The sequence below is a fragment of the Sturnus vulgaris genome, chromosome 15 (assembly GCF_052056855.1).
Source record: "Sturnus vulgaris isolate bStuVul1 chromosome 15, bStuVul1.hap1, whole genome shotgun sequence".
In the NCBI taxonomy this organism is placed as follows: Eukaryota; Metazoa; Chordata; class Aves; order Passeriformes; family Sturnidae; genus Sturnus; species Sturnus vulgaris.
The window spans coordinates 16,932,709-16,958,557 of record NC_142257.1 but is presented as its reverse complement, the minus strand read 5'-3'; the positions used below and the strand labels follow the sequence as shown (position 1 = coordinate 16,958,557).

The 25,849-nt window shown below is 45.9% G+C and overlaps 1 protein-coding gene across 1 annotated transcript; it reads right to left on the bottom strand.

Annotated features, from left to right (window-relative positions):
• Nucleotides 1-940: 940 nt before the first annotated feature.
• Nucleotides 941-25,849, bottom strand: UBE2D2 (ubiquitin conjugating enzyme E2 D2). The gene is made up of 7 exons (XM_014887690.2): nt 25,582-25,849; nt 16,987-17,050; nt 13,355-13,386; nt 13,186-13,263; nt 13,001-13,106; nt 3,372-3,465; nt 941-1,828 (listed from the first exon to the last, which is right to left on the bottom strand). The coding sequence occupies exons 1-7, from the start codon at nt 25,603-25,605 to the stop codon at nt 1,783-1,785; spliced, it is 444 nt and encodes a 147-aa protein (XP_014743176.1). The 5' UTR covers nt 25,606-25,849; the 3' UTR covers nt 941-1,782.

Genomic DNA, 25,849 nt, shown 5'->3' with positions numbered 1-25,849 from the left:
TGCTCCCTTCCTTCTCCAGAGCAGCTCTGCTCCACCCTGGAACCGCACTGTCCCCACGCCAGCAGAGCAGCGGGGTCCTCGTGCCTCTGGAGAGGGACACAGCTCCCTGCAGAGAGCTCACAGCTGCCCAGCACTGCGCCACCAGGACATCGAGAGATGAGACAAGAGGAACAGATTTAGACCAAAAGCAGTGGACATTTATTCCTCGTTTGTGCAAGAGTGTCAAGATGCATTTGGGAATGGCTGGGACAGACCCTGTGGCCGGAGAGCCAGCGGCTCCAGCCTCTCCTGCCCGATGGCTTGGGTTACAATTCTACTAAGAGGAGATAAACTTGCAGACTCACCTACTGTCACACCAACGATGCTGGCAAATACACTTGTATACAAAGAAAAGTTTCAAACTACATTTTTTCACTAGATTCAAGTGAAGACTTTTTGTTCCAAAAAAAAAAAAAAAAAAAAAAAAGACACATACAAGTACAATTTAAAACTGTATGAACATTTGCAAATGTTTAGTGCAAAGTAATTATGTAAAAGCTACATTTTATGAAAGTTTGTGCTGATGTGTTTGGTAGGTTTTTTCTTTTTTTTACCCTTTTACATCCATTTTTTTAGTTACATAAGGTTTCACTTACCTACAGTACATATGCATTGTGTTAGGTCCCATGCAAGTGGGAGTAATACCATCAGGCTTTGTAAAATGTCACTCTGATTCGCATTTAGTAAACTGCTTATTTGGTTTAACAGTCAAGTTCCTGGCACACTACACATCCTGATTTCATCTAAGTGCTCAAGCTCCTGTTTGCCTCTTCAGGTGCCTTGTGTGATGCAAACCAAACTGCTTCACGACTTCAGCCCAAAAAGTTTTTTTAGAGAAATCCACCGTTAGTTTAAGCCTGTAACAAACTGCTCTGAAAATTAAAAGCCTATTCACACAAAGTTATATGTAATGACTGTAGTAATCAGTTTATTACACAGATTAATTAATTCTTGAACGTACAAGCTCCAGGGGAGCAGTTGGGTCTTTAAATACACACAAGTTTTCTGTCATATGGATTTTTTTTTTTTTTACCCTTACATCCAGAAAGACCTAAGCAGTTAAAAAACTTAAGAAAAAGTAAGAGCTATTAGCTAGGTATTAACTGAGAAACCACATACAAACCAAAAAAAGTATGAAGGGAGGGAGAGAGTTGAAACAAATCAACATCACTTGATGCACTAATAGCTCCAATCCATTTAAATGGTGACCGGTTAAACTTAGACCTTAAACACAGGATGTGGGTACAGTTTCTCATTGGTCATAACATTTACCTAAGGTGTAGGTCCTTCAGAATAAAATGAATACAGAAACAGCTTCAAGTTCTTCACCTTGCTTTTCATAACTATTATGAGTTTAAAAGGATTCCACTTAAAATCCTTCATGGATCAGCAACACTGTCCCTAGAAAATCTGAAACCCATCAGAACTCTCCCCATTCCCATTTGATTTCCCAATTTAACTCAGCAAGGAATGCTTTTAGGCTCACAAAGTTATGACTGAAGAACCAGCTTTTCACACACACACTTCTCTGCTAGGAGTCAATGTTGGTACGGGGAAATACAGTATTTCTAGTTTGTTGTTCCAAGTATGTACAACACGCAGCACTGCTGTATCAGGTAAACATGTGCACAGGGGAAGATGAGGCGTGGGCTCATAGAAAGCAGTCAAATGGAAATCAAAAGGACTTTCTCTTTCAGAGTTCCCCTATCTTTATTTGTAGAGGTTATCCAATAATTTCTTTAATTACATCGCATACTTCTGAGTCCATTCCCGAGCTATTCTGTTGTACCTGTATGTACAAAAAGAGGATTTACTTAACATGGCATCTGCACAGTATTTCAGCTCCAGCACTCTAGTCTACACATGGCATGAAATCACACTACTATCATCAATTTGTAAAATTTAAGAGCAAAATTAAACAATATGCAAAGAGGACAAACAAGAAAGCCTACAAGTGCTTCATGGAAAAGAAACACCTGGGTGCATTTACAACAGGAATACAAGATCTTTGTGATTGGAGGCACAAAATGGAGCTAGAACAGGGCTGAGGGGAAAGGATTTTCAGGAAGGCTTTATCTGTACCTTCCCAGCCCCATCTGCTGTGTCCCTGGGGAAACTCTTACCATAGGGTTTCACTTGGTCATTCTGGAAAACAGATTAACATATTCCCCCATCTCCTGCTTCCCTGCAAAGTTAAGCCCAGGACTTGCCAACAACTCATCTGCTAAACCCCAACAGCCTATTTCTTCCTACACATTTGGCTATTTTGATGACTGTCAGGACACAATGATCTGTCCATCAGAATCTTCTCATTCTGAAGGCACAATATAATTCAATTCCTAAGAAATCTGTAGCTTTTGCACCCAAACACCCTTTACAGCTAGAGGAAGCTCAGGATACTTGTGTCAAACAAAGCAGTTGTGTGATTAACTGCACTGCTGAAAGCTTCTCTCTGATAACAGAAGGCAAGCTGTTCATGTTCTACAGAATTTGTAGAGTAAAACACAGCCTGAAGTTTCCTATAGTTATGCACACCAAGTTGGTTTGGTGTTAGAATTTAGTCTGTAGATAATGTTCTTTGGCTTAAACAATCTGACAATCCACTCATAACTAACTCTCTCCTTTATATCCCTGCTCAGAGACTACCCAAGGAGCAAGTTCCTTCTGTTTAAACCCAAAATTTATTTCCCTATTTTTGGTAAAGATAGGAAGGAATTCCACACACTTAAAAGTGCAGATAATCACTGCTGATTTTGTCTCTAAATATGTGCTGCTGGTCTTGCAGCTCTCAAAACCAGGATAAACTTCTCTAACACTGCTTCTCAAGTGTGCAGTAGAGGAAGCAAATTTGTGGACTATTTTCCCTTCCCTGATCAGATCTAGAAGGGAACAGAGAGGTAAGAAGTGTTTACAACAACACTAAGCTGTTCAAGGGCTTGTTAGCACTGAAAGTTCTCTATACTTGCTTGAGAGTCCTCCTGCCCCACTTCTACACCACTGGCTCTTCCCTTGTGTTTCTGAGTAAAGGTAGAACAGGGAGGTTTCTGTTATTTCTTTGTATGACTCCACACCCAGAGCTGCCATGGAATAGTCTCCCGTTGGAGTAACTTGCTCTCCCTCTGGTGGTTATATGGGATTAAAGCAGCTCAGATGGTGGCACTATAAACATCCCAGGGAAAAAAAAAACAAAACTCTAAGAAGACCACAGAGCTTTGATTTGCCTTTTTTCACTCTCACTCTTTTCCAAGAAGCAGTTCCTCTCAGTTCCCCTTTGCTGTGTAAGTGTGGATTCTGCCCTGTCAAAATCCACGGGTTTTGGCTTCCATACTCACTTTTCTCTATCTGTTTTGTAGATCCGTGCAATCTCAGGCACTAAAGGATCATCTGGATTGGGATCACACAACAGAGAACAGATGGACAAAAGTACTAAGGAGAGAAAAGAGACACTGAATTAGTTCCAGGACAGCTGAGGACACCTGCACCAGTCAGCCCATGCACTTGCTTCCCCTCCAGCCAGTAGCATCAGCAGCATTTATTTAAGGAGAACCAATCCCACGTAATTCAGCCAAAGGATTTTGAACAAACTCCTTTTACCAGTGAACTACACAACTTTTCACAACCACAACATCACAGTGAGTAATCTCCTGGATAGGTTTGTCCACCAGTAGCCTTAAATCACAAGAAGTGGTCTGCCTGAGCCTGGTACCTGAGAGTCCTCTGGGAAAATACCTTGCTTTTGCACACAAAGTTCAGCTGTTCCCTAAAGCAGCTACCTCACTCTTGGATGACTTGGAGAAGCATTAATCAAAAGTCAAACAGCAGACAAGTCCAGCTGAAATGAAGGAAACAAGGGTTGTTCACAGCTACTTAATCAGGGAATGGTTTGGGTTGGGAGGGACATTAAAGCTCATCTGGTTCAAATCCCTGCCATGGGCAGGGGCACCTTCTACCAGCACAGGTTGCTCCAAGTCCCATCCAACTTGACCCTGGAGATCTGTTTAAAAATAACCTGGTCTTGCAGTGGAATTGGGAGGCTTAATTATTTTCCAAGCATAAGGGTAGTTGAGAAGGATTTAGTGCAGAATGCCCAGCTCCTTGCTCTGCTATGGACCACAGACCCCTAGAATTGGAGTGTTTCACTATAAATACATAGTGTGTGTATCCCAGAAGGCACATCCCGCTCGGCAGAGTGACAACCCTCCTCCATACAAGGAGCCAGGACACTGCTGCAAAGCCACAAATAGCACATGGACATTCCTACACTCACTGCAGAGGAGAAGGCAGGAAGTTATAAGCAAAGCATATTGGGACAACACTACACCAGGCATGGCAGGGACATCTTGCCCCACTCCCGAAAATGCCAAACATTCCCTTCTCTCAGCCTGTTTGGATCAAACAGTGCCACTCCATCTGTCCCTTTACCAATTGCAGCAAAGCAGTTGTCACAGTGCAGCCTCCAAGCAAGGTGCAGATGACAAGAGTGAGGAGTTTGAAGACACTAAACACAAATCTGCTCCAATTTCCATCACTTGCAGGAGGCAGAGCTATCTATGAAAAATGAAAGGAAACAGCACGCAGCCCATAAAAACAACAAAGGAGTTAAGATAGGTTAAAATAGGGCCACAAAACAGAGATCACAGAATGGCCTGGGTTGGAAGGCCCTTCAAAGTCCATCTCATTCCACCCCCCTGTCATGGGCAAGAACATCTTCCACTAGCCCAGGTCGCTGCAAGCCCTGTCCAGCCTGGCCTTGGACGCTTCCAGGGATGGGGCAGCCACAGCTGCTCTGGACAACCTGTGCCAGGGCCTTACTACACTCCAGAGAGAAGACTGAAACAGATCTGATATTCAGGTTTTTTCCAAGTGGGACAAGAGTGAAAGCCCTTAGGTCTGAATTGCACAAGTTGCTCAGTGTTGTGAGCACCAAGAACTCACAAAGCCACTTAGTTCAGTTTTCCCACCTGTTTCTGTAGACCTTTCACTAAGGAATTACGAATTCCCAGTTCAAAGCTTCTAAAACAAGTTTGGCTACAAACCAGTCTTGGTTTGGGTGAACATATTTCAGGTTCTAGAAAAAGGAGCAAACCTCTCTTCCCAGTTTTCCACAGTGCACTTTGGAGAGTTAAGAGCTTAATGATTGTCCACCATCAACTGACACAGGGACCATTTACTGAGCTTCCTCTCAGCTCAGAGTGTGAAGGTCTGCAGAAGCCACTGCTGTCCCTTAGCAAGGCAGCACCTGTAGCACAGATCCAGCACCTTCTTTTCCCCCTTATAAACCAAGTAGAGCCCATGTTAGTTTTCAATGGGAAGCCCTCTGCCACCTCATACTGCTCCCAGTCAGTGTAGTTTCAGAACAGCTGTTTCTCCAGCAATTTTCCTGAAGCTCATTTCTTCCTGTCTGTCAGACTCCATTGCTCTGGTCACTGAAGTTTCTTCAGCTGTAGGACGAGCAAGGCAGGTCCAATCTGTCCCTGCCTTCACCAGAAGACACAGGAAATCCAATCAAAAGTTTTCTGGTCAACTATTGTAACTACTCCCTCAAGTTTTATGTTATCACAGTCCTTTAAAAACTCAAGGACTTTTTTGAACATAGTGGCTCAGCCTTCATCAGCAGAACCACTCACTCTGCAGTTCTGCCCACCCTCAGACCCCTTTTCCTAACACCCAGCAGTTCCCTTTTCAGTATCACTCCAAAAACACTGAATAAAAATGGACACTATCATTTGGCTTCATGTTGCACTGCCACATTCAGCTGCTTTGATTTATTTTTCTAAGTCTTCATTATTCCAAACTATTCTCATTACACTCACTCTTGCTGGTGACTTCACATCATTCCCCTTTTATCTGTACATCCTCAGCAAAAAAAAAGCATTTTTAACTAAACTGGTTTAATTTTAATATCATGCTGAACCCAGCTATTTGTCCAAAATCAATTCTGCAAGTTTCTCCTGAGGTTTTCCACTAGAACACTGCACATGCACATGTTTTACACCAGCTTACAGAAAAATCCCATGGAAGAGGCACCACCTCAAAGTTTCAAGTGCAAGGGTAAAGGGGAAGCAACCCTTACAAATGTTAGCTGTGCATCAGAGTTCTTGGATCCATCAGAGTAATGAGTTAAACCAACACCATGGAATAAGAGACTCACCAGGTCACCTCCCTCTGCAACCAAGATTCCTGCAACGAATTCCACAGCAAAGCCTTAACATTTTCCAGTCAAATGACTACAACATTACTATCGGACAATAAAAAGAGAATTTCCCAAAAATTTGGGAACCACAGAATCAGGCTGAACAACTACAAAAGGCAAGTAAGTGGCACTTTACACCTGAACATTCTGCATGGCCATAGGCAAAGCATCATCAGCTTGGCAGCATCCCTTCAGGTCTCTCAGTGGCAGGGATGTACCACAAGTGTGCACTCTTTGAATTCAAGTCTGGATTTTTCTCAGTAATAGCAAAATAAATTTTACTTGCCATTGACACAAGGGATTCATCCCTTGGAATAACTCTGTACAGAATTATTTCTCATCTTATCACTCTTAGCTGTCAGAGCTGTCTAGCCACTAAACAACTTAAACCATTGTCAGTTTAAAGCTCCTTTTCACTCGAAAATTGGTTTTGCTTTGTTTTATTTCACCAACCAGGCAGCCTACTGACCTCCAACCCTTCAACTACACTCCCCATCTATCTCTGCAGACAACAGATACAATTTACTCTTCAGTGTGCTTCCTGCTGCCAGGGACTAGCACAGACCAAGTACTCCTCAACACCAAAGAGCAGGAGAACCAAACCCATGAAGCAGAAGGGCTGCTAGCAATGTGCTTCTAGAAAATGGTCTCAGCTTCCCCACAGAGCAATGACAGAAATGCATTTTCATCAGGCAGAATGATCACTGAACACTTAAGACTGCTTGAGTAAAATGCAAAATAAGGTCCACCAGTGTAACATTGCACAACTGAGATCCAAGTTCCCACTGCAAAACTTTCCTTTACAAAGCATGCAACACTGAAATTCATGGGCTGTCCTTCTCCAGGCAGCTCCTCTGTGCAGAAAATCAGACCACTGACAGCTTGTCAACAAGACCAGCTCCAGTCCCCCACTGCACAATCCACTTCAGCAGCTGCTCTGCTGGGCTCTCACACCACCAAGGTGAGCTCACCACCCTCCATGGGCACCTGCACCTTCCTGCTCCTGCCCCACCTCAGACTGAGCAGATGTAGATGCAAATTCCACATGTAAATTCCATGGCTGGGTTTCCTCTGCTATGAAGCAGCTCAGCCATTAGGACAATCCATGATGTCAGTTCTCCACAGGTCCTTCCAGCATCAGCCAAACGAGCAGCACAGAACACAATTTAAAGCCCATCTGGCTACTGGAACATCCAAATCTGGATGTGTTAAAGCTCCTGGAACTCAGAGGTGAAGAGATTCTTAAAAGCAGCTGATGCTCATCTTCCAAAACACAAACCCCAAATCATTCACTTTTGTCTGCAAAGACTGACTGGTCTAATATCCACCACTCCAGCCATATCCTTGACACAGGGTATCAACCACTACAGATCCTGCTGTTTAAGTCTAGCTGGAATTCCAAACAAACTTGCTCCAGTAAAGCACTCATCCATGGGGCACTTCAGAGTAAGGAAAAGCAGCTGAGGAGCCATGGAATCTCCAGCTGAATTCACAGAAGGGAGACAAATGGCACTTATTTTTCCAAGGTAATGAGCTGCCCAGAAGAAGCAGTTGGTGTGTTCTGATCCAACTGCTGTTTGGTGCAGTTACTGCTCTCTAAAGAGGAGCCAATTTAGAATCCATCCAGGAGTAAAGGTCCATCCCTAAGCAGGCACAGAGACTGCACCAACAAAATGTTTGTTACAGTACCAAGAAGGTGCTGAGATGGCTGTCCACACTGTCAGGACAGCAGGATGACACTCTCCATCCTGGCTGGAGTCACACCAGTGTCAGGACCACCTGATAATGGAAAAGCTCATGCAGTGACACAGAGCAGTTGGATAAAACAGAGAAGCATCAATCCCTGGCCACTGTGAGTTCACAGCAGTGGCAGCAGCCCACCCCACCTGCTCTGTCCTGGGTGAATGACAAACACTGTGCCAGGGCTTTCCAAGGAAAGCGATTTGTCATCTCTTGGAGACCAGGCCATGGGTTCTGGCAGACAGTGCTGTGCTTCTGGTCCAGCCCAGTTTCTGAGTGTGAAAGTAACCATTTGTCAGCTCAGGTTTAACTGAGCCTGCTATGCTGGGAGACACCTCTGCCAGCAGAAATGGGAGCTTTGGACAAGCAATGCTGCTGAGGAATTGTTAATTCTGTTTTGAAGGGTTTATCCAGCTGTCCTGCTTCTCTCACCAGCGAGGGCTCCTTTGTTCATCATCAGCCTGGCAGCCTCCACATCAAGGTTCACTGCTACTTCCATCTCTATTCTTCAAAATCAGAGAAAAAAAATCTGACTCCTGTAAGGAGCATTCTCCTGTACAATCACTGTTTTTGAGTTTCAGGCCCCGAACTCTTGAAACTTGAGATACACAGTTGTCAAAGCTTTATCAGTACTGTTAAGCTTGCAGCATTAAACACTGGAGACACCACTGACCAACAGGTTCAAATGTCTGGCTCCTGACTGTGAACAGGCAAGATGCATCCAAATAAATGAAAGGAACTCTGGCCTCTGCTCGAGTTAAGTCCTATTTCTTAACCACATCCCCATTTCCAACTCCTCCAACCGTCTTCCCCAGCCTTACAGGAAGTGTACCTTTAAATCTGAGCAGTTTAAACTTCTGCCTTCAAAGCAACTTGCATTCCTGCTAAGTCAGTTCAACAATTTCTGGTGACAAAAGAAGAAAAGTTAAGTGTTGCCCAGTGTATCACAGACTGGTTGAGGTTGGAAGGGATCTCTAGAGATCATCTAAGACAGGTTGTCCATGACAATGACCAGGGGCTCTGGAGTTTCTCTAAGGTGGGACAGCCCACAACCTCCCAAGGCAACCTGTGCTGGTGCTCAGCATCCTCATAGTAAAACAACATCAATTGTTTCCTGCTGTTCAGAGACCCTCCTGTGCTTCAGCTTGTGCCCACACTGCCTCTTGTCCTGTCACTGGGCACCTTGTGAAGAGTCTGGCTCTGTCATCTCCACAGCCTCCCTTCAAGTATTTACAGACACTGACAAGATCCTCCTGAACTCCTCCAGGCTGAACAGTCCCAGCTCAGCCTGTGCTCACAAAGAGAGATGCTCCAGCCCCTCCATGGCATTCCTGGCCCTTCACTGGGCTCTGTCCTGTACATCCACACTGGACACATGCTCCAGACACAGCTTTGTCAGCACCCACCCTGCTGGCACCACTCCTCCTCCCACAGCCTTCTCTGGAGCAAGGACAGCTCCTGGGAAGCTCGTTGCACAAGTTGCTCAATTACAGTTGTGAGAGTCGAAGCATAAAAATGGGCATTTCCCTCAAAACTCTAACTCAGCACAGCTGGAGAGATTGACCCATGCTCTGTGACAAAGCCATCCCCAGTTATGTGAGTAAATGCTACCATGGGCAAACTAAAAGCCAAGATGATCAGAAGCCAACTTCCTGATTTTGAAAACTGCACTGTGAATGTCCAGTTCTGTCTCTTGGTACTATTACTTCCAGTAAGTCTTAGTGAAGTGATTCTTGAAGAGCAACATCACAGAAAATCCTCAGTGCACCAGGCATGGAAGTCTGGACAGTGGGACTGAAGTCTTGCACAAATGAGGCTGAGGTTACCCACTGCTCATCCAGCACATTCACACAGGCTCCATGATTTGTTACCAAACATGGGGACAAGTGGGACAAGACAGCAGGTTAGTCCAACTTTTGCTGCAGAAGTGCTTCAGTTTAAGATTAACTCTTGCACAGCCACTTGCCAAATTCAAGTAAAAGAGTGTTTTTCCCCCTCAAAATGGCTGAGAATGGCTGTAATAATGTTAAAACACTTCATTCTCCTGTTTCAGGCAATAGGGATTCTTGTTTATGCAGATTTGGAGATAACGTTTTTAATTTAAGCCTACGCATTCTGCTTAAGCCTTGGAGTTCAAATTACCCATCATGGTGTGGTTAAGACCATATTTTGAGATTATTTATTCTTCAGTATGTAGTCTTGAGGGAACACTGAGTTCAGAATTACTAATATAAGCAAGTCAGCTGTTGTACTGAGACAGTCAATGCTCTTCTCCCAAGTTTTAACAATTGTAGGAGGGACAGAACAAAATCCCAAAATGCCAATCACCTCCATCATAGCCATAATAATTTTATTAAATTGCTTACAGAGGGCTGGCTCCAGAGTGTGAGGAGCCTTCACTTTACTACCTTCACCACTGAACTGGAATGATTAAGTAGCACTGATATGATTTTTCAGTTTTTCCACCAAAAAGTGGCACTTTTAACTCAAAGGAAGTCACTGCACACCCCTTCCTCTCTCTCCTTGCAGGTTAAGGTGAAAAACATCTTCATTTACCACACATGAACAGCGAGCACAACAGCGAGCTGCTGACAGTGCTGCCTCCCAGCTGTCTCAGGAGGAAGCTGTGCATGATAAGCTCTTTCCTGCAAGGACTGTTTCTACTCTTCCCAAATTTCTCAATCAGTAGGAAGTACATTTTTTCATAGCTGTGCTCCAAGTCATCTGCTTACAGATTTTAAATTCAAACAGCTTGCTCCCAGTAGCATCCAATTTAAAAGGTGGCACAATTGAGGGAATATTCTAAGAAATCTACACTATAAATAAAAATTGCTGCTTTGCAAGAGGTGTGAGCTTATCACTGAATGTTTTAAGTCTTATTATTCACCCTAAATTATCTAATCCAACAATTCTTCCTGCTAACAACACATTCCTTCTCTGATAGCTTTGCCCAGTTACTAGAAAGTTGAAACATCCCTGAAGACACATTCTAATCTGACTGAACACAAGATATCAACCCCAAAAGATTCAACTTGCCTTTGTGGACTTGATTTCCATTTGTTCAAGATGGGAACACTTCCCCTAAGTATCAGCTCTTTGCTTCTGAAATTGAAGTCTGCCTTTTGCCAGGGCATCCCTGTGATTCTGAGGAAAGTATTCCTATAAAGTTGCCTCTAAGAATTTGCTTTGTTGTTTTAATTCCTTCAATAGATGCAGCCCAAGGGAGCTGGGACAAGATTTTCTCCCAGGTTAGAGCTGTGTGGATGCTGTGCTGTGTGCAGAGTGTGGGCATCCAGCTGAACTGCTCAGCAGTGAGAAGTGATCAGCACTACACAGCCCCCCAAACCCAGGAGGGAGAGGGGCACTGGAAGGGGCAGGTGACACAGAAGAGCCACCCTTATCCCATGGCTTATTCCAGCTGAGTCACAAGGATATAGTTTGAAAAGCCCAAGAAAAAAAGAGCTCAAAGCAGAACACAGAGCGAAATTGAGATGTTAAATGATATTGCAAATGTATTTTGGCAGTAAAATTAACATTAGGATGTATTTTCTGAGTGATTAAAGCTGACAGCCATTATTAGGTAGTTCACTGCCACCCTGGACCAGCCTCTTAAATTCTTGCCCCATCTTCTCCCAATTGTCCTAATTCTTGTCTATCTTGTATCTTTCTAGCCGTATTTTCAATCATGCTATCACCCCACCACCCATATGGTCACTTCAGACTCCCTAAAACAATACAGCATTTTCTTGTTAAGCAGCAATTAAATCAAACCAGAACAGACAGACATCAGTGCTTGGGGCTAATCTGGTGCTTCTAAGAGCAGCCAGAACTGACTGAGAGCACTTGTAAGGAAACTGCAGCAACCTGACAATCAACCATTTTTTCTTCATTTACACATTTTTCTGTTCTTTCAAGACTTTGAGCCTTGTGCCCAAACAGATTCACTTCTGACAAGAGACAAGGAGATACTGTTTTGCCTTTCCATCTGCTTCTGCAAATGCCTTTAGCTGGACACAGAAGATGGGAACTTCTGTGGGAAGGCAGGGAAAAGCAGACAGTGATGATGTCCAAGGGATGCACCAGGATCACCTGTCTGAACCACAAAGTGCCTGGGAACATCACATGTAGTTGGAGAGAAGGACAGGCAACAGGAGAGCCTCAGAGCAGGGGCACTGTGAAGGACAATGTAATCAATGTGACAACTGCAGCATTTGATTACAAGGACAGTGTGAAGCTACAAACAGAAAGGTCAAGACATGATCATGCACAGGGCAGACTCCAAATATTCCTAAATAGCCATGGCTAGATCTACAGATTTGATCATCAGTTTGCAAATCTACAGTTTCAATAGCCAAAAATAATCCAGCCTGTGTCTTCTTTCAAGATATTTAAAGCCTCCTATTTATATTAAACATGAATACTGCTTTACCAGGCAAAGTATCAGTGCCCCACAAGCTAACACAGTTCACAGGGACCAATCTAATTATTTTAGATTGTTCAAGCTAGGTAAGTTTTAAACTGTGTTTCAGTAGTCCACATCATTGGAAGTTCTGTTAAAAAATTACCAACATGAAGCTGTAATGGTCCCTTGAAAGAGAAATTCTTTTTAATATGACAAAGAATTTGCAACTTCACCATCTTTTAAAAGCCACAGCTGCTCCCTTACATATTTTACTCTGGGCATATCTTGAACATTAGAGTCTTCCATTGTCACACACTAGATTTGATTTTGTATATATTTTTATATATTTTTAGTTAGTGTTCTGAGGTGAGGTGGCAGGAGTATGTACTCAGTGCAGTAAGAATTATCTGATCCACTGGCAAGGCTGAGGAGTCTCCCTGTGGCCACAGGGAAGCTGGATGTCCTAAGTGTCCCATGCTCAGGAATTGGCTGCAAGCTCCATGCAGAGTCACAGGACAGAAGCAGTGACCACAAAAATGGTGGATTCCAGCAGGAACGCAGCAGTTTTTACATCCCAAATCAGGACTTCGTTTTAGCAAGTAAAATGAAATAAGCATTGGAGGTACCTTTTGAAATAGTTAGTGCTGGGGACCACTGTGATCGTAGAATATCAAGACAAATGCTGCCATTACTGTTAATATTTGGATGATAGATTCTTGTTGTAAATGCAACCTGCAGAAGAAGGAAAATTTCAGTGTAGGCTCACAGATATACATCACATGGTAAGAGATTTACAGCAGAAGCCACTCACCTTAGGTGGTTTGAAGGGATAATCTGTTGGGAAGTGAATTGTCAAGAAAAATACTCCACCTTGATAGGGACTGTCGTTCTGTTAATGAAAAAGAATCATTGCAGCTTGAAGAGTTACTACAGGACCACCAGTCATAAAAAGCCATGAACATCAATTCTCTCATACTTACTGGTCCCATTATTGTAGCTTGCCAATGGAACACTGAAAAAGAGAGAGATTTACTTCAGTTTGGAGAAACTCAAGTAATGATCTACTTTCTTCCAGACAAAGCAGCACAGAAAAGAAAAGTCTATTTTAAAAACAAAGCCTTCTGAAAGGCTGCAGGGAAGCAAGCCAAGGAATTAAACAGAGACAGAGCAAAACACTCCACACTCTGCAGCCCTCACTCCAGGACTGCTGTGGTACCACACGTGTGCCCTGCAAAAAATCCCACCACAATAAAAATCCACATAGTGCTAGGCAACTTCTCAGACTCAAAATCATGAGTTTAAACATTATAATTTCTAATGAATCAGCTGAATCAGCACTCATGACTGCCCTCTTTGAGCCAGCTCCAGCATGAACTCACACCTGCTCCTCTACTCAGACCTGTGACACATGGAGGGGAAGCCCAAGCTCTGTGTAAAACACGTACAGAGGTGACCTAAACCAGTGGTGTTCTCACAACCTTTAACCTTAATCTCCACAGACGCCTCAGGATTTCATTAAAGCAGCAAAAAGAACCATCCTAAGAGAATGCAGGAATGACAGTCTGCCCCATACTTGGAGCAGGATGTGCCAGGACACACTTCAGGTTAAATGGACAGAAGTTAATCCTCACTTTTAAGCATGTGCCCAAGAGAACTTCCCCTGGTAACACAGAGGTTTTGTGAAGAATGTTGCTGTGCTGGAAAGGAAAAGTCAAAGTTGATAGTCTGTAGGAGGCACATTGGGGAGTTTTCAGGGTTTCTGCATCTCCACAGGCCCCAATGCCTGTGCAAAGAGCACCAGCCTTTGGAAATTATTGTGAATTAAGACTATGGAAGCTTCCCTCAGAATGGATGTCTGCCTACATAACACCTTCAGAGCTGGGGAGCTGTAGAAAACTCCAGGTGTTTCAAGGGAAGTCTTCAAGACAGGAGATGGAGCCACCTGGGAGTGTCAGTGCCTCACTGGCACCTCGTGTCCTCAGCTGTCAGGACTACCTGGGCCAAAAGCAGGAGTGGTACTACCTGTTCTCATCTAGCACGAGCAGTTTTTAATTACACATGGTACAGGCATTACACAGGTACAGCTCAGAATGATCTCATACAAGGAAGGAGGAAAAAAGCAGAGTGGGAGCAGCCCTGCAAGGCCAGGGGAGAAGAGTGCTGGGTTGGAACAGGCTTGTTTTAATCTACTCCTACATTTCTACAGGAATGTGTAACTTTCTATACACTTCAGCACTGGTGAGTAGCTCAGAAATGATTCAGAAAGATCTTAGCAGCTCATTTTTTCCTTTTAGAAAGGATACCTGAGCTCAGAGCTCTCAGCTCTAACAGAGATAGAGGATTTCACTACTTAAAATATTCACTCTCTCAGGAACCTGGCTTTGAAAAACTGTACATCCAATACAGAATTAGAAACCAAGATAGCAGCTCACATGTGGCATTCACCCATCTTCAAGGGGGTCAGACAGTTTCCCAGGAGCTCCCTGTCACCTGCAGCAGGACAGGGAGAAACCTGGAGGAAAGGACAAGGGGGCAGCAGAAATCCCACAGGAGATTGTAGGCAATCACAACAAAACCAGTAAAAATCTCACAGTCACCAGTAGATGCTGATGAGATTCACTGTGATTGCTCTGCAGTGGCACCACTGAAAAGAGAACTTCAAATAATCAACGATTTCCTTAAACCCAACAAAACCCCAGAAATAAAAGCATATCCACAGGCAATCAACTTTTTGAAAGCTAGAAGGGAGGTTTGTGTTTCCTCCCACTCAACTCCCACCCCAGACTTGGGTGCTTGTTTAACTTAAGCTTTAAATTCTGATAACATCCAGGACAAGTCTGGTGAATGCAGAGATGGATTTATCATGCAGAGCTTATTCCAATTGATTCCTTCCTTTGAAATCAGCCATACAGAGGTATTTACAAAGGCAGGGGGCTGTTGGCTTTCAGTAGGTAAGCACAGGTACATGTTTGGAAAAGGCAAAGCCACTGGAAGCACACCAATGTCATCCAGTCCCCAGCACATTTCCAAAACACGGGCCAGAGGTGGGTGGAAGCAAGCTAAAACTACATTGCCAAGAAAATCCCATTCCTACAGTTCACAAGGCAGGAACAGCCCTTTACTTTCTGAGGTTCATGAACTACAGGGATGAGAAGCTTATAGCTGGGGACAGTTTGTATAAGCTGGAATAGCCACAGGACAGCACTTTGCAAGCACAGCATGTCCTGAAGGCTGGAAAATGTCGCTCTGACAAGGCAGCTGCTGCAGACCTGGAGCACAGGGACTTGGGAGAAGGCACCTTTCCCTTGCTGCCACTGCTATCCACTTACACACATCCCAACTGTGGCTCTCAAGAACAAAAGTCTTTCATTAGAGGTCTTTCAGAAAGGTGGCACCAGGAGAACTGAGTAATACTTCAAAGCTTTCTGTACTCAGTAGTAACTTTCCATTCTCAGCCCTCACCAACTTCTGTTACCACCTCCTCTGCCAGACAATCGTCATCACCTTTGATAAGGCTTTGGAAAACAGTTTATCATGGCACAAATCACACTTGCTAATTCAAGGGAATAAAAGCCTCTGACTGGCTCTCCATCTTAGTAATTTCTCGTCTACAAAACTACAAACCTCTTTGAAACACTATTTGGAAAGCAGAAATAAGTTGTGAAGTAACTATTGCTAAGCACCCTCAAAAACAAGCTGGGCTTCCACTCAATTGAAAGAGCTGCTGAACAGAAACATTCCCACTAATTTCAGTATTTTCACCCTCAGGTTTCAAGTGCTTTTTTTTTTAAATGTAGCCCTACATTTCTACAGGAATGTGTAACTTTCTATACACTCCAGCACTGCTGAGTAACTCAAATTATTCAGAAATATCTTGGAAGCTATTTTTCCATTTCTGAAAGGATAGCTGAGCTTAGAGCTCTCAGCAGAGAAGGAGGGATCCCCTGCTTCACTCTCCCCTCTCTCAGGAGCCTGGATGCTTTGCTGACATCACTTGTCAGACCACACTGCACAGCAAATTCAGTGCGTGCTGTTTAGGGGGCATTGCAGCCACAGCTTCCAAGGGTTCTCAGGGAGCCTTTTCCACAAGTCAGAGCTGCTACAGGAAAGACTGTGAGCACAGACCAGAGCAACAACTCCCAGTCACACCCCAGGTGAACAGACTTGCACAGGAAGGCCAAGAGGCTTGTCTGAGGCTGTCCCTTACAAAGGACCTGGCAGGGCATGCTGATTTGAGTACAGTTTTCAGATACCATGTATAGTTTAGATATCTGAGTTCAAAAGGCTGTGGGCAGTTGCTTGCTGGTTTGACCACAGATCTACTGAGGTTTTCTAACACCATCCCCCATGAGAATTCCAGTTAATTTCAAAAGTGTATTTTAAGACATGCATAGAGTTGCCCGATCAATAGAGGGGGAATAACACCACTGGCACACAAGGAAGGCGTAAGAAATAATGAAGAGCAGCAAATTTAAGATCAGGGCGTGGAGTATCATCTAATACTCTAAAATAAACAGAAGGCTTCTCCTTGCTGAGGAACTGGACATCCCATTTCAGAAGGAAAAGGAAAAACGTGGGAGAGGGCAGGTGCTTGCTGAGAGCAGATACTCACTGTCATCCCCAACAGGCCCTGCTGAACACTGTGCTGGAGGATCACGTGCCAGGTCGTTCAACTCCTAAAAAACAGGAAGAGTTTGTTTCACTTCATTTCAAAAACAACCATGTCATTGCTCAAAGGCTGCTAGAGGCACTCAGGCAGAACCACAGAACTAATAACCAGGACTCTGGAAAGTAAAGTTGCATCTTAAACCCAGGAGATACATCAGGCACAGGCCTCAGTGACCTGTCCAGGCTCCAGAGTCACAGCAATCCTCACGTCACAGGGGTTGCCAGGTCTGCCTGCACTGGTCCCAAGCATTACCAAGGTATTATATCTTCCACCAGCCCTGGGTCACAGAGAGATAAGATGGCCTCAATCCAACAACTCTCAGTATCAGCCTTATTTTATTCCCTCAGTTGTAACAGTTCCAGTGCTGCTCCAGCTACAGTGATCCAGTTTATCACCTCCACAGCCAGCCTGCAGCACACACTGCTCCCAGAACCTGGGGCTGTTTCACCTCCACACATACACACCAGTGACCAAGGGTGGAATGGAATGAAACACGAGGCCTTCCATACCCACAAACCTCATTGAAACCCTCCCACTTTCCAGTGGCTGCGTCAGTTAAATTTTCCTCTGAAGAAATCCTATTATGAGTCTGAACAGGCTGAATAACTCACAGTACACCTGAGCTGTACTATTTTGCTTCACTTTGAAGCAAAATTTCAGCACAGTTCAGAGAGTTACTGTTACCAGTAATTCACATCAGCCATTTGCTCAGGAAGTGGATATTTTTTGGTGGGAAGTGCAAATAAGAGTAAAACTTTGAAGTCAAACTTTATCTGCTCCATTTCTGACTCAGTCATTGACCTGCTTTGCATGATGGGCCTGAACATATTACCATTTTTCTCTGTGAACTCAGTCTGAACACACACCAGATAAGGATGACAACTATTATCTAGTGCTCAGGAAATACTCCCATGTTGTCCCTGGTCCATTGTGTGTTCAGCTTTTCAACCCCCAGAACAGTCCAAACTGGAATCTCCACACCAGGCTTTTGGCAGACAAAACATTTAAGTACAATGATTAAGACAAGCTGATTGCAGGAATGGAAGAAATTTGCCATTTAATGGCCTTTTGCTATTTACAGGCAATGATTAAGCTCTTGAGCAGATGATCTCTGGGAGTTCCAGCTTCTACTTCCCAGGAACTGGGAGGCCACCACTAACCAAACCCACACACAGAAATGCTGCCTCACATCAAACACGTCAATCTGTGGATTTCCCCCTCTGGATGCAGTGCCCCAGAAAACTTCACAGGCCCTGACACACACACACAAGTTTGGGTTTTGCCCTCAGCAGCTTCCAGCTTCTAGAGAGCCCTGCTGGAAGTCTCCTCGATGTGACAGTGGACTATGGAAGCTATTCTAGAGAGAATAGAGAGCATCTCCAAGTGTCTTCCAAAGGCACAAGGCCTTTGGAGCTGCTTCAGCACCCTGAACCACCAGGACAGCACAGGAACACACAAAAATCTACACATACCTCAGGGTCAGTCTAGTCAGGCTGCAAAGGACACAGTGAGTCTACACACGACATGAAAACATTAAAATAGCAGTGTACCTACTCCTTCTAAAGGTGCATGGTGTACAGTCCACTTCCAAACAGTACTGGACTCTGATTTTCTGGAAAAACTATTTTATGCTATTGTATTCAAAACCCCAAACACATAACTAAAAAAAAAATACTCTTTACCACTTCTCATCCCACTTTATGCATCAATACTGAATACAAATATACATCCACAAGACTTGGAAGGTACAACTGTAAGAATCTGGTTTTTCCACACATGACCTCAACCTACCATGGATGATATTTATGAACACACAGCATGCACCTTCCCTGTTATAAAAGGAAATAGTTACAAACATGAGCTTGGGCAAACATTCCACCAGTTAGCAGATTACACAGCTCCAGAGCTGCCCTGATACTGCCCCTACATCCTGCTGCCCAAATGCACCAACCACTTCACCAAACTGCATAACAAGCTAAGAACCCAACAGACACAGAGGCAGCAGTGAAGTTTAGGCAGTAGCAGTTTCTCTCCAAAATACTGTTTCCTTCTCTACATCTTCAGTTCCAGGGAGATTTCTGAATTTTCTGAAGCCCTGGGTATTATCTCAGTAGAAAGTGATGACTTACAATAACCACTTGTACCACTCGTATCATTGACAAGGTGGCATTTCAGGTTCTGCTCCGTAAATTCACAGAGTGAAACATCACAGATTAAAAGGTCTATGTAAAAATCAGCGTGTAAGTTCCTTGTGCTTAAAAGTGCATTGCACCAACTCTTAATTCAAGCCCCTGCAGCACAAAGCTCCCCAGATTTTATAAGAACAGCTTGGAGAACGAGTTCAGCTCCTCCCCTTCACCCCTCAAGACTCCTGTGGAGTGCAGGCACCAGCTGCTTCTGCCTAGAGGAAAGGCAAACATACCCCTGATTTCCTGGCAGGGCATGGATCAGCCCTTTAACAAGCTGTACCATTCCCTTCCAGCTGCTCTAAGACTCCCACTACACCTGCAGAGCCAAGTTTAGGAACAGGATAGGAGCAGCTGATGGCTGCATCTACCCAGGATGCACAGAGAGGAGCACCCACAGCTGCTGCACAGAGCCAGGCACCTGCCCCAGAGGTTGCTCTGCCTTTTGCAGGCTCCTGTGCAGTCCCAGCGAGGTCCTGGCTTCCAGCTGTTGCTGAGGGATTCTGAGAACCAGCTGGTTTCTGTAACTCAGAACAAATGACTCTAGAGTTCCCATAAAACTGGAACTTATAACACATGGAGGATTCAGTTACAGTTTGGTATCATCTACAATCTGAACGTATTGGATCCCACTGTTGGATCTCTGAACGTATTGCAAGGCCCACTGTTTTTTCCTGTGATCCAGGAAGTCTTGCTGGTCCATGATCAAAACTGACCTTGACCACGCTGATATTAAGCCAAAACCTGAAGAAAGCCATAGCAGTTTCCACTCCAGACAGTTTTTGATCCTTTAGCACATGCAGGTTTTGCTTTAGGAATTTACAAGCAGCCTTTAGATCAAGTTCCAGTTTGAGTTACTCAGCTCCCCAGAGCTGCCTCACCCTGAGCTGGCTTTCCAGCTGAAGGCATCTTACAGAATTTAGTTTCTGCCATCTCCTCTAAGCAAAATACCCCTGGGGCTGGGCCCACTGCTGTGGATCCTACCATTAACCTGACCCATCTCACAACTTTTAATGAGTCCCTTAGCAAAAATGAGGAAGTGGAAGCACACTACAAAGCAAGGTTAAAGGTGTCCTGCCTAAAGGTCAAGTTGAATAAACCTACTACCATTAAATTCACAAATAGAGATACCCTAAAAGCTACAAAAATCTCACAAGAAACTGACATTTAAGCTCCAAAACCAAATTTAATTGTGCTCTTAAGTTCCCAACAAACTAATCCCTACTCTAGGGTTTCAGGAAAGCACTTTAAAGAAGATGGAATGTGCTTATACCACTGATCCCCCAACTGTGCTTCCCAAGTCATGAAAGCATCAGCTGCCAGCAAGGCCTCGAGGCTCACAGGTAAACCAGTGCCACCACCCTCATCCCTACCCCCCTCCTGTTCTACTTCCCAGGAGCTGGTACATTGCCTTTAAAACACACCTCAGTGCAGGCATCCACGAACTGCACAAGAATCATTCAAAAAAACTATCAAACACAAATGATTTAAGTCTTATAAGTTTAACCCTTCACATGTTTCAAGTTATAATTATCAACACCAAAGACATTTGTTTGTGAAGTTCCAATTTACTCCTTTAGACAACATATCCCTCCCCAGTGTAACACATTCCTGGTAAAACCTGCTCTGGCTGAAAGATAAGACTAGTTTTAAGGATTAAGTTAATGCTAATACAGCCTTCAGTAAGAATAACCAAAATAACTGGCAACATCAAGAAGCCAATCAGGCAAGTAAAAAGCCAGCATGCTTTAACAGTCGGCTCTGGCAATTTTACTGAGCCTTGGTACACAGCAGAGCTCCTCAACTCCACTCCAACACACTCTATGGCTTCCTCTGGATTATCCAAAGTCCTCTTAACTTGAACTCTATGGGCTTCCCACTCTGCTCCAGTCTGAGCTGCTTTCACACTGTACTTTACTGAGACCACATTAGCTTGATTATAAGCCTGATTTCTGCCTCAGGTTGCCGCTGAAAGTTAAAAAAAGCTTTTCATCTGCCTTTAGCAAGTTTATTTGCCTGAAGCCCCTGAACCCTTCAGCAACAGGCAGTGTAGGGAGATGTTACAAAATCCTGACTTATGTAACCAAAAAGGAACTCGTAGCCACTTTAGCCATGAATTGTTCCCAGCTCCCGACAGAGTAAAGCCAAGCAATGGGGAATGAGGGCCAAAGTCGAAGGGATCACACCCTGCCTCACCTCAGGACCATGGCAGAGAGGAGCTGCCAGCTCTCTGCGCAGGGCCAACGGGGCAGGAGGGTGCAAAGAGCCTGGGCACCTTCCCTGGGCCAGAAGCCTCTCCCTGCCAGGTGCCAGAGCCTGTATCCAGAGGCATTTCCCCCAGCTCTGCTCCCCACCAGCAGCACCGGGCAGAAGACAGTGTCACACGTGCACCAGGTCAGAACAACAATTCCCTACAGTGTCCATAGGTGCTCTCCCACCCACAGGACTGTCATTTCAGAGCATCTGCCACTCTAATGCTGTCATCGCTATTAACAGAAGCATTTTAATCCTTTCCTTTTGACAAAAACTGCTTTTGCAATGCCCAAAGTTGCTCAGATCCCCCAACTCTGACTCCTCACAAGACTCTGCAGAAGTCAGAAGGCAAGTGACCAGCATGAGAAGTCACGAAACACAGCAATAATCAAAGTACATGCTATAAACAAGCTCTGATGTAAGTGCCACCTTTCCTTTTTATTTTTTTTTTTCCAGAGCTTGAACAGGAAGAAGACCAAAGCAATGTGTAACTTCCTCCTGGTGTAGAGTCTGAGTATCAAAACACCTCTCTAGCTAACAGAAGCTGCAGCAGCATTCTCTGTACACAAGCTCTCCAGCACAGATGGGCTGTGCTGGCAGCTCCACGCACGCAGTGAGAGGCCCAGCGGAAGAACCCAGTTGCTCCCACTGGCTGCTCTACAGAACTGGCAGCACAGAAATAACACCAGGTCTGCTCAGCACAGGTAGCACAAAGACAACTCTGACCACCAACACTGCTCTGCACCCTTGTCCTCACACATCCCACCCACAGGCGCTGCTCCTTTTGGCAGAAGTGATGCCTAAGCATCTCTGGACTCAGGACTACAGCAAGCACTACTACCCTCTTCCACAGCTACACAAGAACAGCACTGTGCAATTCAGTTTACTACTGCTTATAATGCACAGGCCCAAAAACCGGGCAGCTAATCTCCAATTCCTCTGCTACAGAAAGTGTTTTACTTGAGCAGGGCTCCAGCACAGCTGCTGCTTTCCCTTCCCCCTCACCCGCTGATCACACAGGGGAACCCGTGAAAGACAATGAGCCAACCTTTTCCTTGCTTTCCCATTCAAAGAACTCCAAACGGTGCCCTAGTTATCCACTTATAGGTATTGCATTCCCTAAAGATAAGCAACACAGATGGGGATGTGGCTGAATCCAAAGGGTTTTGGCTTAAACCTTAAAATGGAAGGCCCTCCTGTACATCCCTCCCATCCTGCCTTTGGATTGCTTCACACTGCTTTGCTTATAAAATACATCTAGAATAAAACAGATCATTTTTACGCATATATAAAAATACCAATTAAATTACTGTACTTCAGTGTTACCCCCAAGGACTCTGCCTGGCAGTATTGTTTACACCCCAAACACTTCTCCCAAGAAAAGACTGCAAGTTTCAGACCCATGATCCAATTAAAGCACCTAAACAAGAATTTGGAGCCTGAAATACTGTGGTGAGTAACACAGGCAGCAATCTGAGAGCAGGTCTCACCCAGCCTGAGCTCTTTTGAAGCATCTGCGTAGAGAACAGCTGCTGCTGTGTGCACACATGTTACCCCAGCCCGAGTCTCTGCACAATCCCAAGAGCAACTGTGCCACCAGTGACACACTGGGACGGAGCCTGCAGGCTCCCGTGCTGCTTCACACGCCTGGCTCACTGCTTGTTCTGCCCCTCTCCCAGCCCAGTTCAACACACAAGAGGCCGTTTCAGGTAACACTGTATCAAACCTTCACTCTAGGGATTTTCGCCTTTCCTGTGTTATCCGAGGACACAAAAATTTTGACAAAACCCTCATAGAAAGCCTTTGTGGTTCAGTAAAAACCTCAACTGCCAAGAGCAAGAGCCAGTGGTCAGACTGAGCCCTGCACACTGATATACCATGACTGATAACACCCTTAAAAAAAAGCCAAAGCAGCAGTTTTCTCTCCCATCATGTCTCTGTGCTCGAGTCCACCGGGATTATTCCTACTCACTCCACATTCTGCAGGCTTCTGCTCCTACCACAAGCTACAGCAGCAAAGGTCAGAAACTGGCTGTCCCCTCGTTATCCTGACAGGGACGGCCACTACACACTCCCAGAGACCAGAGCAACCCCGAGATGATGATAGGAGTGCTCTCCACGGGTTTAAAATAGCCAGAGCGTAAACAGCCAGCCATGATTACTGAAGCAGTTACACCGAGACACCCACAGCAACTCACTCAAAGTGCTCCTTCCAGCCTGTAGCTTCACGCCCATCCAACTTCCAAAGCATCTGGGCTGCTACAACAGGCAGATTTATTTCCCTCCCCATACGCTGTTTTGTGGAAATGCTGCCTCCAGCCCCATCACCTCCCTCTCCTCCACAGGCACCACACTCATTCCACTGAAACTCTCTTTGTAGAGCTCACACAAAACTGCTTTGGTGATGTTGCTGCTACTTCCCAAGGCTTTGAAGACTCTCATACCGCTCAACAGTCCCCATTATCTCTTGGGATTCTTTATTCTTGAAGAGTCAGTCGACAAGCACCCAACGTTAACAAAGACTCCACGCATCCAGCTTTCCTCCTGTCATAAACCAGCCTGGAAACACACGTGCTGACTCCTGACCCTCAGCATGCACTGAACTACAACCAAGCAGCTTTCCTGAGTTACGTGACACAAAATTCACCATCCCCACGACAGCCCTGCACTGCCTGTGTGTGCCCAGCCCCGCCACAGCCACATTTACCCTATTCAGCATCCACTGCTGTGTCTCCCAGGCCTATGAACCCACCACCGAGGAGTAAGAGCTCTTCCAAAGCACCTGTGAGCCCACAAACACTGTGGAAGAGTCCTCACAATGCCCTGAGGACCACTAAAGTAAGGGACAGAACACTGCAGAGAAGCAAGACTCAGCTGGAACACAACTTCCTTATGTAACTCACTACCAGATCCACAGCTGGAAAATCCAACAGTCTAAAATCATACTCCAAATACCTCCCTTCCCAGGGCTACCTATTCCACAAGCATAATAAGACTTCAAGCTCTCTTCCGTTTTCTTCTCCACCTGAGCTTTAACCTGATCAGTAGGACACATGAAGCTTCACAAAGCCTCCAAGGTAACCTACAATCAAAGCAGAGATGTTAACACAGACCCGACACTACACACAAAACCAAACAGGGCTACTGAGTGAGCTATGAGGTAATGGGTTACAGCTGGTTCTAGATAAAAAATATTTTACATAGTAATCAAGAGAAGAAACGCTACAGGAGGGCTGCTTTCTACACCAGAACCTTGTACAGATTCCAAACTGACAGCTACACATTTTGCAGGGAAAAAAATAAAAATTCCCTGCCTGAATCACCAAGGTAATGTAAGTGGACTGCAATTACCGCCGAGGGTATTTTTCCTGGTAAAAGACACTGATGATCAAGCAAACACTGTCCTAAGTCGGCAACAGACTGGGCAGCAATGTTTTTCCAAAAGGCCAGGACATGGAGCACGGCGAAGCTCCCACTCCAGGAGAAGGCAAGCTCGTAGCCTTCCCTACAAGCCTGCGGGATGACTCAGGCTGTACAACAGCGCTGGCTCCATTAAGAGAGCACACCACACTACTGTGTGACAGGTTTACGGCGCTGCCCGACACCGCGATCCTTGTCGCTGCTGGAGGAGGTAGAGGAGGCCTTGGACACGGCGCTCCGAGACGAGCCACGCCGGAACTTCCAGCGCGGGCCACGCTGCGCTCCTCGGGGCGCCTTCCCCCGGCCGGGCCGAGCCCCCACGGAGCCGCAGCAGCTGCCGGGGCCGCCGCCACCCCCGGCCCGGCCCCGCCGCCGGCGCCCCCTCGCGGCCCCGGCCCGGCCCCGGGGGCCACGTTGCTCCAGAGGGGGCCCGGCCGCGGTGCAGCCCCGCGGGCAGGCCCGGCCTGGCCCCCCTCGAACAAAGCGGCCGCGGCCCCCGGGAGCGGCCCCTGCGCGGCCGCCCGGCCCGAGCCCCGCGGGGGGGAACCCGGGCGGGCCCGGCCCGGCCCGGCCTGCCCGCCCCCCCCCCCACTGCAGGCCCGGGGCCGGGCCGGGTTATATAAGGCGAGCGGGCCGGGGGGAGCGGGGCCGTGCGGGGCCGGGCCGGTTCGGCCCTTACCTTGTGGATTCTCTTCAGCGCCATTGTGTGCGCGAGGCGGCGGCAGGAGGGGCGCGGGCGGAGGGAGGGGGCGGCCCGCGGGACTATTTGCGAGGGGAGGGGGGGAGGAGGAGGAGCGCGGAGGTGGCGGCTGCGCGGGGAGGGGACGGGGAGGGACGAAGCGAGCGGAGGGGCGGGAGGGGACCGGGGCCCCCCGGGGCGGCGGGGCCGGGGCCTGGCCGGTGTCGGGCGGTGGCAGCCGCGGGCTCAGCGCTGCCGCACCTCCTCC

Coding starts and splice junctions, on each gene's coding strand:
- UBE2D2 (XM_014887690.2), bottom strand. CDS start 25,605: ATGGCGCTGAAGAGAATCCACAAG. Junction 3,466..13,000: donor AGCACTAACTATTTCAAAAG/GTACCTCCAATG, acceptor TTCTCTCCTTAG/TACTTTTGTCCATCTGTTCT. Junction 1,829..3,371: donor TACAAAACAGATAGAGAAAA/GTGAGTATGGAA, acceptor TTGTACATACAG/GTACAACAGAATAGCTCGGG.